Source organism: Acomys minous (genome assembly GCF_964271855.1).
Source record: "Acomys minous genome assembly, chromosome: 18".
NCBI classification, from domain to species: domain Eukaryota; kingdom Metazoa; phylum Chordata; class Mammalia; order Rodentia; family Muridae; genus Acomys; species Acomys minous.
The window spans coordinates 44,578,912-44,598,736 of NC_140501.1; the positions used below are offsets into that span (position 1 = coordinate 44,578,912).

Sequence of the window (19,825 nt, forward strand, 5' to 3'; positions counted from 1 at the left end):
TTTATGTGATCAATATCCATGTCTACATTAATATCACATTCACTTCAATATACACACCTCCTTTTGGATGATAATTTCTTCTCTCTTATCCATGTTTTCTTGTTCCAACTTCATTAATTCTCTCTGTATTTTCTGACGCTTCATTTCCAAAGATAACTCATGAACATAATCATAATTAATATCTCCATTGTCAGAATCTTTAAAATACAAATTCCATTATTTGTTAGACATTATTATAATTATGTACAGAGACTCAAACTTTCCAGCTAGTATTTATGGAAATTTCAACATGTATACTTTCATTAGAATAATATTTCTGTGAAGAACTGAATTCTTTTTGAAAATCTAATAATAAGTTACTAGATTTTTTAAAGTGTCAGGGTTATCACATTCTTGGGTTTCATTACAAGAGGTTTCTAACAGCTACCATGTTCCCTCCCCCATGATGGTTGTTCCCTTATTTGTTCATCGTGTAAAACAACATTTTTTAAAGAAATCATTATAAGAGGAAAATATATGAAAGTATATTGGTAATCTTATAGGCAGGTTCATTGTCATAAAATAAAGCATAAAACCCCAAAGCCACAAAGATTTGAATACATAAAAGTTAAAAATGTTTTTATAACTAAATGAAGAAATTAAAGGTAGAAGTTACACCAGAAAATACTTGACATATGTAATCATTAGTAAAGATACCATATAAACATGTAATGAATATCACAGATATATCAGAAGATAATCTGGTTAGAAGCTAACGCCATTCTAAGTAGGTAATGCCTAAGAACTAGAAATGACTAATGAATGGAAGACCCACAACAATCATAGGAGAGGGAACACGACGTCAGGCAGGCATTGGAGCAGGAGCTGAGAGTTTACATCCTTATCCATAAGCAGGAGGGGGTCACTTCAGAACAGACAGACGGACAAAGGGAATGGCATGGACTTTTGAAATCTCAAAGCCTACTCCTAGTGACATGCAACAAAGCCACACTTCCTAATCCTTCCCAAATAGTTCCAACGACTGGAGACCCCCCCCACCCCCGCCGCCCCAACACACATACTCCTAGTACATATAAGAAAACCAAAGAACATGGAATAATAAATGCACTAAACTGGTGAGAAAGAAGGAAAGCAGGCTTCAAACTCAATGGAGTATATTGACTTTATATAGTAAGAGAAAGACCTCTTACATAGAATAAAAGGGAATTAAATAACTCCTTCAATATAGTAACTAATTAGTCGCCTACAAGACAGTAACTCTGCAGCCTCATGAAGACCACAGTTGAAAGGAGTCTCAATATGCACAACAGGCCAGGGAGCACTCAAGGCTCTATCAGCTCAGCAAGGGTTTCCAAACTCACCATCTCTGTTCGTTTCCCACTCTACATTTTCTTCTTCACTTTCTGGAGTTCTCTCCTTAACAATTTTTATGTCTTCCTTGTCTCTATGTCTCCCTCTTGAAGATTCTTTCTAAAAAGTACATATATACACACATTCAGGTTAGCATATGTCTAAGGCACTGTGAGCTCATTACTGTGTACACAGTATTTCCATTTCACTCAGCTTTGCTTCTGGGGGAGGAAGACATGTCAGGGCCATTTACCTGCAAGTTGTAGGGCAGCCGCATGAGAGTATTTATTTACTAAAGAACAGTACTATGATAAATGTAAAAAGCAGCTCAGCTGTTTTAAAAAGTGCAACATAACCCAATACTTCAATGTTCTACTCCACACTAAGCTTCTATGTAAAAAATCCACTGGGTAAAAACCAGTTTTAAATGGATACAGTATAAGAGAAAAATTAGCTAAGTGACCATACATAAAATCCAACTTTGAAAGGCTAAACCACTGAGCAAACTCTACAAATAACCATCTAAAACTCATGCCCTAAGAGAACAGCTATTTCCCTAGACACCAAAGAATGCATTCAAAGTCATTTGAATAGTATTATAAAAGCTTTTTTAAAAAGACTATAAAAAACTATTTTGGTTAAAGTAAATGTTATTTAACACAATTAACGTATTAATCCTTAATACTGTAGCTAAACTACTATGAAATACTAGGGCTTAGATGTTACTCCAAAGCTAATAGTAACCTATACTCAAAACTGGAAAACAGTAATTCAATTTATAAATTAATTCAGTAATTCAATGGAATACCTTGTTTTAGAAGATTCCAAACCACATTTTACTAGGTGGTGAGAAAATAATCAAAGCCCCTCACACTGAACTTACCACTTTTAGACATAATCTAAATACTATGAATGTCAGATTAAATGCTCAAACTTCTGAGTACTTCCGGTCACAAAACTCAGTTGCTTGAAATACAAATTAATTGTTCTTTAAATTTTTCTTTTTAAAGAATCTCTCTAAATTTTACATATTTAGATTTAATTTATAAACATTAATTCCAGAATTACATTATGAGTTTGCTTGCTAGGTAACACTGGCTGACAAGAGACCGAGAACAAAACCTATTATGGAAAATTTACAAAAGACCAAGAAATAAAAAAATGAGTGCTTGTCAGTGGCAAAGGGAAGGAGAGGAAGACAAGTACTGTGGCATAAAGTGCAGGCTGCTGTAGTGGGAATTTTGGAATTTTGATTTCCTTAAAAAGCCAAATAATGTAAGAATATATTTTTGTTTTAATCCCAGACATGGAAATATGGGGCTGCTTCACAGCAGGTGACTATGATTTGCCTCGTGTTCTAGCAGAGCTGTGATTTTTGCCAACTGCAGATAGTTTCTGCAATTGTGTGATGTTTGGAACTCCGGGGACTTCTCAGAGGCATATAAATGCTAGGGCCCCGAGAAGCAGTGATGGGTTGTTGGCTGGCTGCTGGCTGCTGGCTGCTGTTGGTCTTGGTTTGTTAAGTAGCCGAGTACAAAGAAGAAACAAGATATCCTGATTGTGAAGATCAAACTTGGAGCCAAGGAACCTGACTCCCATAATCAGCAGGAAGTAGTTGTTGGCCCCTTTCTGGCCCCTGACTTTATTCAGGAATCTCTTTCCTTTCCTCTCTATCCTTTTTTCTCTGAGGGGTTGAAAGGGGAGAAGAAAAAGGTGGAGAAGGGTGGAGGAAAGAAGAACCCACAAAGTCATAAAGGACAAGCTACAGGCTGCAGAACACCAATGAAAAACTCCCCTATGTCCAAAGCAACTTCTGAATACTCTGTGAACTAAACTCAAAAAGACTACACAGCACACACCCATGCTAAAAACTATTTTACAAGAAATTACCTCCAAATTACTGAATATAACATGTAGCCTTTTAAGATACCACACAAAACCCAGCTGCTAATGTAAATAACAAGGGTTTCAGAGCTGCCAGAGCAAAACACACAGGATAACCTTTATCTGTATGCAACAGACTATCCAGAGCCCACTATGAACTGGACATACAATCATCAGTCCAGTTCACCAGTTATACAAATAGTTCATACGTACAGGCTTAAAGCTGTCTAATCTTGAGCTGCCCATGCTTTTCAGTGCAACTCTGACTCTACCCAGAGATCACACAGAACCTCTACTATCACACAGTGTGCAATCACGCTTCAACATGGGGTAGAATTCAAGTTAGAAGATTATGTCTTTTCCTAATATACAGCAGCTGACCCACTTAAAATCATAATACCGGAAATTATCTTGATAGCACTTAAGGCTTTAGCTCATTTACAAGTATGCTAGCCAGCTCTGTGTCACCTTGACACAAATTAGAGGCATCTGAGGGGAGGGGCCTCAATGAGAAAATGCCTCTATAAGATCAGGCTGCAAGCAAGCCTGCAAGGCATTTTCTTAACCAGTGGTTGACAAAAGAGGGCCCAGCTCACTGTGGGTGGGGCCACCCTTGGGCTGGTGGTCCTGGGTTCTAAAACAAAGCAGGCTGAGCAGGCCATGGGAAGCAAGCCAGTAAGCGGCATCCCTCATGGCCTCTGCATCAGCTCCCGCCTCCAGGTTCCTGCCCTGTCTGAGCTCCTTCTTTGGCTTCCCTTAATGGACTGTCACTCGGGATATGTAATTCAAGTAAACCCTCTCTCCCCAAGTTGCTTTTTGGTAATGATGCTTCATCATAGAGGTAGTAACCCTATCTAAGACAGTAAGAGTACCCTATTTCCCCATTGTCTCAACTTGTTATGCACATCACTCCTTTATCATATTGGTAGCACAGTCTTCTTTCAGCTTCCTGAATTTCCTCAACAGAATGGTTTGGTATCTTTTAATCTCAAATATACTAATCAATCAGAAGGATAACCTTCTTCCTTTACTTATTTTATTGTGTATTCTAAAGTTAACCATCCCAGAACACACTCACTGGAATACTGTTAAGCAACCATAGTATTTTAGGCCAAACACTTAAGACTGGATTACTTAGAATTTTTAAAACTGTGAAAGCTATTGCTATTGTTATTGTTAGCCTGATCAGAACTTGATAGTAACATACTTTTGCTAGAGACACTGCACACCTGAGTCACAGAACATGAAGAAATCTGGCTGGGACTAAACTGAAAGGTTCAACACCAAGGATTAGCTTTCATAGTGCTGGAAGATGCTGTATGCCTTACGGGAGGAAAAAAGTAATCATCAGTCTCACCCAGCTGTACACTATCTAGGCTACAATAACAACTTGCCTAGAAAAATATGCCTACTAGTGCAACAGTGACAAGAACGCTATAGGAGTAACCAACTACTTTCCTACTAGACTTATGGCCCACTCCACGAGATGGAACCCACACCTGGGACTATCAATGAGGCCAATAACCTGCAGCTAGATAGGTCATATGCCCTAGGGGGGAATCTACTACTATTATTCTGCTAAGTGAATACAGCATTAAAATAACTAATGACTTATTGCTACACACACAGATCTGTGCATTTCTAAACCCCACAGAGAAGCTTCTTCTTGCACTACATGGCAATTAACAGAAACCCACAACTGGTCTGAGCACAGAAAATAACAGACTTCGAAGTGCTCTGCTCTAAATGGGTTATCTATATGTCTCCTCTCCTCTCTCTCAAGGCTGAGGGACCTTTACAACAGGGTAAAAACTGTAAGAGCCAGAGGTGGTGGCTGGCTTCACTAAAACAGTGTTTTCTGGACACAACAGGACAGGTGCCCATAGGAACAATTCCACAGAATGCACAAGACCTGCACAAACTCAGTCCAGACAAAATCCCATCATGGAGTAGGGGCATGAAGTCCTAGCCTTAGCTGACGAACTATTGGCATTTGGTTGCTGATGGGAGGAGCAAGCCAGTTTCTTTTAATGGTGGGACTCTGATGCAGCAACAGCATTCCAGGGCAAGGCCCACATCAAACACAAGCTGGATGGGTTTAAGACAGAGACAACGAGAGTGTGGGGAAGGAGAGAGTAAGAACGAGACCGTGGGAAGTGGAGTGGCTGGGGAAGTCAGCTGGGGTGGGGTGGGGCTGGGAGTTGGCAGAGGGGAGTAGATGAACATGAAATTCTCAAAGAATAATAAATAATAAAAATTTCAAATCATATTAAGTAACCATATCGCCTATGGTCAAACACACTAATATTTTTATACTAAAGCCTAAGAGTTTATCAACTGAGTAAGATTTACAACTGGATCATTTCAATTAAGACCAAGTTGTAATGCCTAGTAAGTCCATGCCTAACTTGCGAAAACATTTTAGTTTCGTCTACATGAGAGATCCAATGTTTGTGGAGTTTTAAATTATATTCACTCTTCCTGAATGTTCACCAGAAGTCTTATCTTACATAGTAAGGAGACATTATAAAGAATTTGAAGTAAAGAATATTGAGGCTAATAATTGAAAACCAAGATTAAAAAAGAATAAGTAGCCAAATAAAATGTTATGCCTTTGTAAGGAATATATAACCCAATTCTAACTTTAGAGAAGAAATGTCTAATAACACTGTATAATTATATAAGTCCTTTAGTAGGAATTTTAGCAGGGGAAAAACTAGCTCCCAAGATCTCCTGTGGCAGCTCCCTACTTCATGTCCTTCCACTCTCATCGCCAGGGAGCTCTAATTATCAGACAATTCATTCTTAATCTTTATCTCTCCAGATTCTATTGATGAAGACTAGTTCTAAGCTCTGGAATTATGCAAAACAGATCTAGCATTCTTCCACAGGCTAACACTAGGTGAACATTACAAATCCTTTCAGTACCTTTTTCTACCAGACCAAAAGCCAGAGACAGCTTTATCACAGATTTACATTTCACGACCCTCACATTTCTGCAGCTCTCCCCTCCTCTCTATACGCACGCTATTCTTGATAGCTTGCTGTTGCTGCAATAAAACCCTGACCAAAACCAAACGGAGGGAAGGAAGGGGTTATTACATTAAGGGAGGCAAGGTAAAAGCTCAAGACAGGAAATAAAGCAGAGGTATTATTGAAAAGAGAAATGAAAATTATCATACTTGATATCATAAACAAAGTGTTATTTCAGGTAAGCATCCCTAATTCAAAACTCCAGCATCTGTAATACCCCTAATCTGAGCTTCTGAGGCCCAGCACAGGCCATGTAGGAACCCACAGCTGTCCTCATTTAAGGTTCCACTAAAAACAGGTGCACACAACCAGCGAATTATCCTAAGGCTTCATGTACACATTACATAAAATACAATGCCATTCTCAAGATAGCTTACTATGTATAAGTAAACATCCTAAAGTCTGAAAAAAAAAACACCTAATATTTGAAACACTTGTGGACTCCAACATTTTCAGATAAGTCATATCCACTTTTTATCCATAAAATGTGGTGACTGAAAAATAGAGAAGAGACCAACAAGTGGTAGGGGTGACAGAAGAGACAGCAAGAGTTCACACTTAAGATACATATGAATAGCTGGGCATGGCGGTGCACACCTTTAATCCCAGCACTCGGGAGGCAGAGGCAGGCAGATCACTGTGAGTTCGAGGCCAGCCTAGTCTACAAATGAGTCTAGGACAGCCAGGGCTATACAGAGAAACCCTGTCTCAAAACAAAACAAAACAAGATACATATGGATGCTTAAACTTTGTAAGAGGAATATAAATGAAAACTAAACTGACATACCGTCAATTTCCCTTTCTTACTGGAAAAGCAATTATGGCAATACACAACAAAGACGCAAAGGAAAACAAACAGGCACTAAACACAGCAGCAACAATCCGAGGCTGCTTAGCCGCCCTGGCCATGACCCTCCGGCACAGCAGTACTACTTCTTGCGATATTCCTTGCTTTAAGACATACTTTTAAGACAGCACACAGTCATTCACTATAGCTCTACAGCAAGAGCAACGTGGAAATAACCTAAATCCCCATGCACAGAAGACTGGTTGAATAATGCATGGTATAGTCAAACAACCAAACACCACATTAACTACAAAAAAGCCTAAGAAGTCTCTCAATATATATAGTTATGGAATGATGATTTATGGGGAAAAAAGTTTAAAAAGTCAAGTGAAATATAAGGTCAACTTTTATATATGAGGAACACTACACCAAAAAATCATGCGCATATATGTGCAAGTCTATCAACATGATTTTAACATGTGCACATACACAAGTGTACATGTATACAGATAAAAGCAGAAGGGAAAATAAATATGATCTATGAGGAACAAGGCAGAGCAATCAAAAGATGGAATAGAAGCCAGGGTTTTAAAATGTAAACTGTTTTGAAACCACATATTTTGTATGTTCACAAAATTAAAAAATAAATCCCAGTATGTCAATTAGAATGGTACAGACTAATTCATGCACGTCTTAATTTGATGATGAAAAAACAGTAACTAGTGAAATCCCTAATGGCCAGATTTAGCAGATATATCCCAAACAAGGTGTATCCTAAGAACTAGAATGAAATTTAACTTTTCAATAACCTATGCATTAGTTATTCTCTCATTTCTATGACAAAAGACCAAACAAAAACCAACTAAACACTGGAGAACTTTACTTTGGTTCACAGTTTGAGGTAACAGCTCACAGTGGCAAAGAAGAAACAGGAATCTGAGAACAGATACGGAAGCAGAAAGCAGACAGGAAGCCATCCAGAAACAGATGAGGAAGCAGAAACCAGACAGGAAGCAGGGATGTGCTAGAACCCACAAGACATACCCTCAGTGACCCACTTCCTCCCACGAACCTCTACAGTTCAGCTCCCTCTAACTTTGCAGATACAAGAGCCCAAAGAGAGCTAGGAAAGCAAAGCAACACAAAATCACAGTAAACAGGGCTGAGGAGTGACACAAGCGCATGCTCTTAATTGCAACAGTGCTTAAGGCTGGGGGAGCAAGGTTCAAGTGTAGCCTGGGCTATTCAAAAACAGTCCTCTAGCTCCCCTAAAAATAAACTTAATTAAAACATTGTGGGCCAGGCATGGTGGCGCACTCCTTTAATCCCAGCGCTTGGGAGACAAAGACAGGCGGATCACTGTGGGTTCGAGGCCAAAGTGAGTCCTAGGACAGCCAAGACTACACAGAGAAACCCTGTCTCAAAAAACAAACAAAAAAAACCAAAACAACAACAAAAAAATTGTAAGAAATTTTTTGCTTGTTTATTTTGTAATTCAACTGCATAGTTCTGGAATGAACTTTGTAAATGTTGGGTTTCAACATCAAAAAGCCAAACAGCCCAACAACCCACCAAAACTGCCTTCAGCTGAGGACCAAGTAGTCAAAAACACACGAGCCCGTACAGGACATTTTACACGGGAACTCTAACACCTTGCTAGTAATAATATTGTTAATTGTTACTGTGAAATCACTAAATATGTGTAATAATATAAAGATGACTAGAATTTTCTGCATAAGAAAGCAATACAACTGTGAAAGCTCTGAAATCTTAAATTTGAATGATTAGAACTTGTTTGTTTTTAAGAAAAAATACATATTTCCTGATCATGTTTAGTAAAAGGCCTTAAAAATCATGACTAGGGCTGGAGAGATGGCTCAAAGGTTAAGTAAGAGCACTGGCTGTTTTTCCAAAGGTCCTGAGTTCAATTCCCAGCACCCACATGGTGGCTCACAACCACCTATAATGAGATCTTCTGGCCTGCAGGCAGAACACTGTATACATAATAAGCAAACAAACAAACCATGACTAATCTAACAGTAGTAAGCCTCTAAGCATACAGTGTCTTGATATACCAATAAGAGAGACCAGGACTTCTGGATGATGTCAAAATGCAGAAAGGAAAATGTATAATGTGCTGGACATATTACTTTAAAAGCAAAATGAAGGAACTACCAGAAACTATTGAGGATGTAGGAGTTAAAACAATACAAGATACATGACAAGGAGAGCTGCACACTGGGAAAACACATTCACAATATATACACCTCACAAAGGACTGATATCCAGAATCTAAGAATTACAAATATGTAATAAAACAAAGACCCCAGTTCATGAAGAAAATACACCAACAAAAGCAAAGAGCCAATAAAAGGTATGGGAGGGTGGGTGCCAGAGAGAGAGAGAGAGAGAGAGAGAGAGAGAGAGAGAGAGAGAGAGAAATAAAAAAAAAAATTAAAAGATGTACAACATCTTTAACCCTCAACAAATACGATTACAACCACCAATGCTGGCCTGGCTAGGTACTGTCTTAAACCCTCACTCCTAAGTTCTATTTAAATAACTGAAACCTGATGTCCATCAACTATTACATGAACAAATTCTGCTCTATCACAGATTACTAAGCAAGAAGAGGAGTAATATAAGGATACAACAATGTGGTTGAAACTTTAAAGTATTAATTAATTAACTAACTACACAAAATCAAGACAGGGAAATATACTACAGGATTCCAATCAAATGACAAATCTGAACACTTCAAGACTGAGTTTAGAGCAGTCTTGTATTGACAGAAATATTTTGCACCTTGATGGTAGTGTAATACTTTGCTAAGAGCAATATGTACATGTAATATGTACATGTGTCAAGAATCAGACTATATGTTTAGAAAAGATGTATTCTACTGTTTGCAAATTGTATCTCAATAAAGTAATATTTAAAAAAAAAAGACTTCTGTGTCCAATATAGAGATGGTGGTAGATTAAAATTGAAGAAATCAGCAAGAACTCAGAGTTAGCTCAACATACACACAGGAGGTCACTAGAAGTAATATAAATTGGCATAACTCATATTTTTGTAATCTGTTAACTGAGATATCCAACTACCCAGATTTTGATTTCTGATACCATTTTATAGTAACAGGAACCAAGCCACATTCACACTTATTCTTCTTCGTTATGCAGGGCTGTCTCTCTCTCTCTCTCTCTCTCTCTCTCTCTCTCTCTCTCTCTCTCTCTCTCTCTCTCTCTCTGTGTGTGTGTGTGTGTGTGTGTGTGTGTGTGTGTGTATGCACGTGCATGCGTGTGACATTTACCAACCCTTGGCATCAGCCATTGAGAAGAAGCCCAAGCTATTCACATAAACAGCCCCACATGGCGACCTGAGGCTTCCAAATGACTATTCTCAACTTTGAGACGTGCAAATAGCTAAGCCTTCAGATGATTCCAACCCATGTTCTCTCGTCCTTTGCTAAGGTTCACACATCAAGAAGAGACAAGATATCCATTCTTGACCTTTCTGAATCTGGACAGGATTCACCTGCACAGCAAACGCATGGCAGCAGGTAAGCCTGTGGGTTCCCTTATGAAAGAAAACTACTTATGATGAAAATAATATCATCCTAACCCTAATAACCCTAACCCGGTACTGTCTGCTATACGAATTTCTACCAGATGACATGTTTACATCTCTGCCTGCACTTCTGTTACCTAACCTCTTTTTTATATCTTTTCCTTTTCAGTAAACACTCATTTGATAATTTACCCCCAACAGCAATCAGCTTCCTAAACTGTTAACTTAGTGCTTTCTCACTCTTTCTATTTTGCACTTACAGTTTTACTTTTTCTAAAGAATTCTTACTAGTACTTCCCCACTTGGTTTTTACCGTAACTTGTGCTTACAGATTTAAAGCAAGGTCACGGGCTTGCTCAGGATATGGTTAGTTACTGATAACCTACCTCAAAGCCTTTCACTGCAAAAGTCCTGCCTACTGTAGCAGCTCTGGACCACCCCCTCTCTAGCCACAGTCAGTCTTTCTTCATCTAGTCAGAGATATCAAGATGTAGATAGAAAAGGAACAAAGCACATGGCAGGGGTGGGAGTATGAAGACAGTTATGGAGGAGACTGTAAAACAAATTCGTAGTGAAGGGAATTCTGGAAGGAACCTTTCCCAGGCACAATGCACACACTAGAAACATAGTTTTGATTCATAATAGGACAGAATTTGGCAACTAAGAATAGGAAAAGATCTAGTGTAGCATGTGTGTGACATCAGAATAACACACCGGAAATAAGCTAGACGTTGGCCAGTCACTTTGAGCTCCACCTTCAAAGGAAAATCTGAAAAAGTAATTTAAATAATAGCCAAATTAAACTGGCCCATGATAGTATTAAGTCTAAAGCAGATTCCCTATCTGAAGATAAGTAATCAGGTTGAGAGCAGAAGTTTAAAGCAAGTTTCAAAAAACAGCTCTAAGTGTTCATTGTACGAACAAGAAATGTTCATAAAATTGACAGATTGAAGCAGCTGAATTAATTAACATTTAAACCAACATCAAAGTTGGACATGGTGGCATCTGAGGAGTTGAGGAATGTGAGGTGTCAGTATCAGAGCCTATCAAGAACAACCAAGAAACCCCACACACAAAACATAAGACAAATTCAAATGACAAACCCTACAACTATTTCACCACAACAGACACTAAAGGAAACCATCAATATACAGCAGTAAAGCTAGACCACTGCTCTCTAGCCCATCTGTCCTGAGGAAAGGCTCTATGTAAACCACCCATAGCGGGTCTCTAAACTCTAACAGACACTTTCTCATTCTGATGAACTACCTACCCGACACAGCTGCTCTAGAGAGACAGTTCCTAGGACACATTTATACCTTTATCATTGACAAATGCTTAAATATTCTCACTGGCTATATTCTGGTGTCAATTCTGCTCTCAATGCTAATTTATTTGCTATGTTCAAATTCTGAAAAATAACAAGCCTGTTAGAGAATAAAACATAATACAATTACTATATTGGAAAGGTTCTGTAGATTCGTTGAAGTACTAACTCCCTACTTACTTGAGCTAGGTCAACTGTATTACATTCAGTTCAGATTAAGAAGGCTTCCCTCTCTAACAAAAACATGCGAGTGCACAAAGTTCTTCACTGTCACATGAGAAAGAAAAATAAGAAGAAATGCTAATATATTTCATTTGACTCACGCAACCAAATCTGTCATTTCAATATGTAATCCCATAAAAACTGACATTTATTTACTCCCATGCTGAATATCTGAAGCTCAGTACATATTTTATACTGACAGCACATTTCAATTGAGACTGAGCCAGAGCCAAGGCCACCAAGCTTTCCCAACTGAGGCTGCACATCAGATGGTGTTTTGCTTAAGTGAACTGAACAGTGCCTACTCAGCCCTTATCCTATACTCAGACTACAGCAGGAGACACACGGCACCACAGTTCCTCAAGCACATTAGTCCTTAACAACTCGCCATGGTTGACTGCATTACTTTTCTCTCCCTTTTTTGTCCCTGTGCCATGCTCTCTGGTTCTGCACAGAGTTGTTTATACTTTGTCCACATGCACTCTGCTTACATTTCCGACACCTTATCATATACACTTCCTCATGCTGTGGTGATTTTCCAATCATAAAATGATTTCATTGCTACTTCATAACTGTAATTTTGCCACTGTTATGAAGCATAATGAAAATACATGATATGCAGGCTATCTTATATGCAACCCTCAAAAGGGGTCGTGACCCACAGGTTGAGAACCACAGCTTAAGATACTTCTTGGAGCATCTTTTGGGGGTATTCAAATTCTCCTTCCTGAAAGAAAGTAAGCTATTTCTTTAATATTTTAGGACATTTTAGTATTGATAGTATCTATATTTTATATGACATACATAAAACAGTCATAAATCTTTATGACCCTGCATTATAAAAGCTTTTCAAATGACGCCCAAAGAGTAAGCAACAATAAAAATTTTAAAGGAGCCTGTGTGGTGATGCACCTTTAATCCCAGCACTTGGGAGGCAGAGACACATGGACCTCTGTGAGTTCAAGGACAGCCTGGTCTACAAGCCTGGACAACCAGGGCTATTACACAGAGAAACCCTATCTTGAAAAAAAATATTATAAAAAGAAATAACAGGTAAGCTAAATTTCATAAAAATCCAAAACGTTTCAGTTTTAAAGAACATGATCAAGAAAGTGAAGACAAGGGGCTGGAAAGACGGCTGAGGCAGTGCTTGCCGCTGCTGTTTCAGGGAGTGTCTCCAGCACCCATGGAATACTGGGCATCGCGGCACATGTCTGCAACCCAGTACTGGAGAGACCTGAGAGAGAGGGATCCCAGGGGACCAATGGGCAGCCAGTCAAGCTAAAATGGTGAGCTTGGGTGCAGTGAGAGACGCCAGGACAGAGTAGGGCTAGAAAAGGAGCACAGGAAGTTAGGAGGGAACGGTTATGTGGAAGGCCAGGCAGATACAGAAGAGGAGCTGGTGGAGGGGATCTGACTAAAATATACTACATATATGTTGAAATTCGCAGACAATTCTCAAAGTGTTTTTCATTTTGTTGTTTTTTAAATACAGTGGAAGGTGACAGAGGAAGAAGCCCACCCGCACGCATGCTCACACTGTGCCGACAGCTACATTGGATGCTCACACTGTGCCGACAGCTACATCTGGTGCTGAGGCAAGAAGACTGCCCGAGCCCACGTCAGTCATAGCCAAGTAAGACACTGTCCCCAGTCTTGAAAAAAATGTTAAACATGTAATGATAATGCACAGAATGGCAGAAAATGTGTTTTAGGCACCTTAAATATGAACGAAACAGGAAGTATATGCTTATTCTAATAACTTTTCTTAAATTTTAAGTTATTTTAGAATAAAAATAAAGGAGTAAAAACAAAATCTTATTTTTTGCTATTTTTAACTTACAAGAAAATTACCTGTATTTGCATTAACAGTTAACCAATTACCAATTAACACTGGTAAAACTGATGGTATATAAATATACAGTTATTTCACATTACTAACCAGAAAAAAAATGAAAAACTTGAAACTTCAAAGAATATATTTTACTTGTATTCAAAATATAAAGAACTCTTACAACTTAATAATAAAGACAGCCCAATTTTAAAAATGGGCAGAGTATCTCCAAATATGCACCAATAACAAGTGAGTATGCGCACAATGCTTGGCATCCTCCTCAGCTATTATCAAATAAAATCACAATTAAATTAGGAGCTGGAAAAAGAATATGGAGAAACTGGAACCTTCATATCCTACTGTCAAGAAGTAAAAACAATACACCCTCTAAATGACAGTCAAGCACAGTGGTTTAACCATCCTGACCCCTAAGCGTCAAACTACCCTTTCACATATTAGATACCCCCAAAAGATGCTCGAATACTGCCAGAAGTGTCTAAAGCTGTGGTTCTCAACCTGTAGGTCATGGTCCTTTCTGGGGGTTGTGTATCGATAGCCTGCATATCATGTATTTTCATTACACTTCATTACAGTAGCAAAGCTACGGTTATGAAGAAGCAATGAAATGATGTGTTGCCTGGAGTATCACCACAGCATGAGGAACTGTATTAAAGGGTTGCAGCATTAGGGAGGCTGAGAACCACTGCTCTAGCAGATCCTCAAAAGTGAAGGCGGCACACACACTGGACAGCTAATGCTGACCTCAGTGTGACAAGCTCTGGGATCTCCTGAGACGTAACTCTGGACTTTCATGAGAGAGTCTCAAAGCTGCTTAGCTGAAGTGGGGACTCCTTCCTATGGGCTAGGGTCTAGAACTGAATAAGAAGAAGAAAGGAGCTGAGCACAGCCCTCACTGTTCTCTGCCTGCTGGCTGCGGGTGCAAGTGACCAGTTAGTTGCCTATATTCCTGCCACTGTGGAGGAGGTTGGCTCAAACTCAGAGCCAAAATAAACTGCCCCTTAAGTTGTTTCCATCAGGTATTTTGTCACAGCAACAGAAAAGAAACTAATAGAACATGTATTCAGCATTTCTGTTCCCCAGGATAAAACCAAGAAAAATGGCCTCATATGTAACCAAGGACTTGTACACAAATGTTCTCACTCACATTACAGGGCAAGTGGAAAGAACTCAAATATCCATCAATGACTAGTGAATAAACAGAACACAAGATACTAATTAGTGGAATACTCTTTGAGAAAAATGAAGACAAACAAACTATGCATCTTATAATAGTGAAGGAAGCTGGTCACAAGAGACGATACCTTGTATGCTTCATTTAAAGAGGCACAAAGGGTGGACAACTTATTAATCAAGAAGCCATTTCATGCCTGCCCTGAGCTCAGGGTCAGTGAGTGACTGACAGGCGACATGGACTTTCTTTACAGAGGGATGGAAACTGCACGCAGGGCTGGCTGCACAACTAGATACTACATTTAGGCACTCATGAGTTCCAGGAAGGTCAAAGCCTTTCAAGTGCACCTGACCAAGTTTAGCAGGCCAATCCCTTTCAAGTACACAGAAGAACAGTTTTCTCCAGGAATCCCTGCCCGTTATTTATTCACACAGGACATCTAATTAGAGACTTACCATATATTTATCGTACAACTTAATATTTAAAACAAATTTATGAAATGAATGACTGCTATTTACGTGGGTTTTATAAGTTGTACGCCTACCCTAACGGGTGAGGACGACTCCTCCGTGTTCCGCTTCTGGGACTCAGAATCCATATCCTGACGTTTATTCTTCATTCTTTCTCTGAGATCACCCGTAGGTCTTTCTGGTGACCTTTGATACAAAAGAAAACAACAAAAACGTGTATTTAAATGACGTTTTTCTAAGAATAATAGAAATACTTCATAAAGATTGATAATAACTCTTTTGTGTTTAGTACCTAAATTTCTGAAAATACTGTTTCAGCTTAAATAGTACTATTTAAAAATATAAGTACTACTTATAAGTTTTCTCTCAATGCCATTCAAAATGCATACTAACGCCTGTGCTGGGGTAAGCACTGGTAACATGAGGGAGAAACGGTGCATGAGCTGAAGAGAACAATATGTGCATGGCAGCTTGAGTTACTTCCTGTTGCCATGTACATACATCAGCCAGACTGTAGTTGAGGGATAATAAGAAAAAAGGTTAAGTTATAAAGTAGCAAAGTTATTCCAGAGGGAAAGCTTTCCCATCCACACTTATGTATGTAGCTGGACACACTACCAACTAAGAAAATACCTCATGCACCTTAAAAATGAGAGCCAGCAGCCATCAAGATGGCTCAGTGGATAAAAGTGATTGGTTGTTCAGGCCTGAAGGAAAGAACAGACTCCCAAAAGCTGTCCTCTGAAAACACACACACACACACACACACACACACACACCACTCTTTAAAAAAAATCCCCAATGGCTAATATTCAGTTTTCCTACTAATGACGTATACAAAGCAATCAGCATACACAATTTTAGGACTAGGTAAATTCTTTGTTTATTGATTAAATTATCTCTGGAAAAAGGCATTATGTATGTTACCTTTAAAAATTATTACAAAAATTATTGAAAGGGGACAAAAAGAATACTACAAAGATCCTTGTTGTACAAATTCAGTTCAGCCAAGTTTCTATCAAAGGCAAAATGATGTTCTCCATAGGAAATGTTTTTCCACATACTGAAAAATTAATTAGTTATTTGTTTGCTTGCTTGCTTTATGTGTGTGGGTATTTTGTCTGCATGTATGTCTGTGCACCATGTGCACGACTGGTACCGAGGCCAGAGAAGGACATTGGATCACCTGGGACTGGAGTTACACATGGTTGTTAGCCACTACATGGGGGCTGGGAACTGGACCCAGGTCTTCTAGAAGAGCAGTAAGGGATATTTAACTGCTGACCTATCACTCCAGCCCCTAAACACTTTTATATTCACACAGTGCCCTAAAAGGTTTGACAAGTAGATTTTATAGCAAAACTTGTATAAGATACAAGTTTAAAATGTCTTTAGAAAATTAAAATTAAACCTCATTTAAACTTTACTTGCTATCCAGGCACATGCCTGTAATCCCAGCACTCTGGGAGACAGAGGCAGGTGGATCTCTGAGTTTAGGGCCAGACTGGTCTACAAAGTGAGTCCAGGACAGCCAAAGATGCACAGAAAAACCCTGTCTTGAAAAAATCAGAACCAAACCAAACCAAACAAATATTCTTCCTGTGTTTTGAATAGTCTATCTTTACTAAAACTGAATGCTCACACCTCCGAGTTCTGTTCAAGTACCAATTTAATACACAACTGGGGCTGTGTAAGGTAGGGGTTTCTCAGGGGCTGTTCGCCCTGGCTCAGTCTCTCCACAGGTGTACACTGATCTGAATATACATATTGAGAAAAAGATCTATTATCAACGCATGTAAGCATGTATACTTTAAAGCTAAGGTCTTGTTTTATTAATTTTAGAATTAACAAACAGATCTTGCTAATCTTATGATTGCTAAGACTATCCAAAAACATAAAATCTGACCCAAATATATAGCTCTATGTCACATTTTTACACTAAATTGCAAAAGTTGGTTTTCAATACTATAGAAAATGTTTGAGTTCTCAATTTACCTTCTGTAATTGCTGCTGTAACCTTTCCCACGAGGTGATGGGCCATGTACGAACCTACATGTGTTCCCATAGAGGCAGCTGCCAGTCTTCAGCCAGTTACGGCACTGTGTCTAGGAGGCAGATATTACCATGTGAGTGTCTGAAGATAAGGAGCTACCAGGGCGAAATCAAATCAGAGCAACCCAAATGGCTGCTAAGTATATGCTACTCCAATAACACCATAAAGAAGTGAGAAACCACAGGAAGGTGTGGCGGGGTGGGGTGGGGCAGGAGGTGATACTGGAATGGGGCATGAATAGGATTGAGATATACTATATATAGAACAAATAAAAATATTAGCTGGGCATGGTGGCGCACGCCTTTAATCCCAGCACTCGGGAGGCAGAGGCAGGCGGATCGCTGTGAGTCGAGGCCAACCTGGCCTACAAAGTGAGTCTAGGATAGCCAAAGCTACACAGAGAAACCTTGTCTTGAACCCCACCCCCCAAAAACATTATATAACAAGAAATTGGCAAACCTTAACATCCCCTTTTCTTTTTATAAAATAAAATTTGCTAAGCCAAGCTCATGACAAAACAACACATTTTTCTTTATAATAGCAATCAGTACATCAAAAATAATATATTAAATGTTTCCCCCAGTGCACATGATCGAGCTAGGCCTCTTCATACATGCTAGGTAAAGGCTCAGCCACTGAGCCACACTCCCAGTTCCAATTAGCTCCCTGTGACCACAGTATTATCAACTCACCTCCGCTGTGCTGCCAGTGCTGGGCCCAAGCCGCTCAAATACACTAGGTCTTCTGGATGTACTCTCAGATATGGTCTTGGTGTTTTCCACTGTGACCTTCCTCCTAATTTTTGACATTTTGAACTACTTTAACCAAAAAAGAGAGAGTTAAAACTGTAAAATGTTTCAATTGTACACACCTGAGCCTAAAACTTTAAACAGACAAAGCTATGGGTAAAACTCTAAAGTCGAGAATTTTTCCTTGAAGCAGGGGCACGGACAGTAAGACACCAAAGAGGACACCAGTAAACAAAATGTTCCCTGCTATAGCATGCCTTCTAACTCTGTAACAACTCTAGAATCTGTTGACTAGACCTGTACCTCCTCTGCACTGGACACTCAACTTCAAGTGTTATTTATCAGTTACTTAGAAAAACTGTTGTAAATTTTAGTAGGTCTGAGCTTTAGGGGAAGACTGCGAGCCTAAGAACTAGCTAACTTCAAAGGCTATGTAAGCCAAAGCACCCGGGGCACTAAAGCCAGGTGAGATCTTAACTGATGTAGAAACAGCTCTTGATGCTGTTTATGCGGCTACAGAAGACCTGCTTCAAATGAGTATGACCTGTCTGGGTGGAGCCACAGGTAGAAACCCCTGCCCTCAGGAAGCTGAGGCAGGAGGATCTCCAGTTCACAGCATGATCATGTCTGGAAGAAAATAAAAAATAAAGCAAAACGAAACAAAACAAAAACCGTATAAATATTCTTTGCTATGGCGGTCACAGAAAGACAATCTGATAAAAAAAATATTCATTTTTCAGTAATACCAAAACTGAAACTCTCCAAGGAATTTCTGTAATCTAATACACACTGCCATGAAAGTCAAAGGTGCTAAAAGTAATGAATGGGTCGTTATTATCAATAAAAAAGAAAAATTGAAAAGTACATTAAAAAGCCAAACAAAGCATTAAAAAAAAAACCCAACTCTATAATCAGAAAACTAATCGAATTAAATAACTGAAAGTGAACATTGAGGTGACAGCACATGTTAGAAAACAAATGCCAGGCCAAGTAGCAACTGGTTCAGTCTTATGAGCAAAAGCAAGAGAGCTAAACTACACAGTTTATATCACCTAAGCCTTAGCAGGAAATGTAACTGTCAAGTTATTAGGAAGAGCCATAGCAGCTAAAACACAACAATAACAACAAACAAACAAACAAAACCCAGGTCATTTCTATTTGGTATACAACTAGTTTTGTGTTGGTGGCGGGTATGGGTGTGGGTGCGCGTGGAAGTGCACGCACGTGCGCACATGCATGTGTATTTGAGTCAAAATTTCTTGTAGCCCAGTTCAGCCTCAAATTCAATATGCGGCAAAGGATGACCTTGAACTTTGGGTCCTTCTGCCTCCCTTGATTTCTGGAAGTCCAGGAA

The 19,825-nt window shown here is 39.1% G+C and overlaps 1 protein-coding gene across 4 annotated transcripts in view; it reads right to left on the minus strand.

Moving 5' to 3' along the window:
- The window catches only part of ZC3H13 (zinc finger CCCH-type containing 13), a 67,465-nt gene that overhangs the window by 40,866 nt on the left and 6,774 nt on the right, over positions 1 to 19,825 (minus strand). For 3 of the 4 annotated variants that reach the window (XM_084767443.1, XM_084767441.1, XM_084767444.1), the window contains exons 2-6: positions 18,415 to 18,540; positions 17,665 to 17,774; positions 15,744 to 15,855; positions 1,362 to 1,470; positions 58 to 197 (exon numbers count right to left, since the gene is read on the minus strand). In XM_084767443.1, coding sequence (XP_084623569.1) covers positions 58 to 197; positions 1,362 to 1,470; positions 15,744 to 15,855; positions 17,665 to 17,774; positions 18,415 to 18,531 — 588 coding nt within the window. In that variant the 5' untranslated portion in view covers positions 18,532 to 18,540. The remainder of the gene's footprint in view (positions 1 to 57; positions 198 to 1,361; positions 1,471 to 15,743; positions 15,856 to 17,664; positions 17,775 to 18,414; positions 18,541 to 19,825) is intronic. The other variant, XM_084767442.1, reaches the window with a different exon arrangement.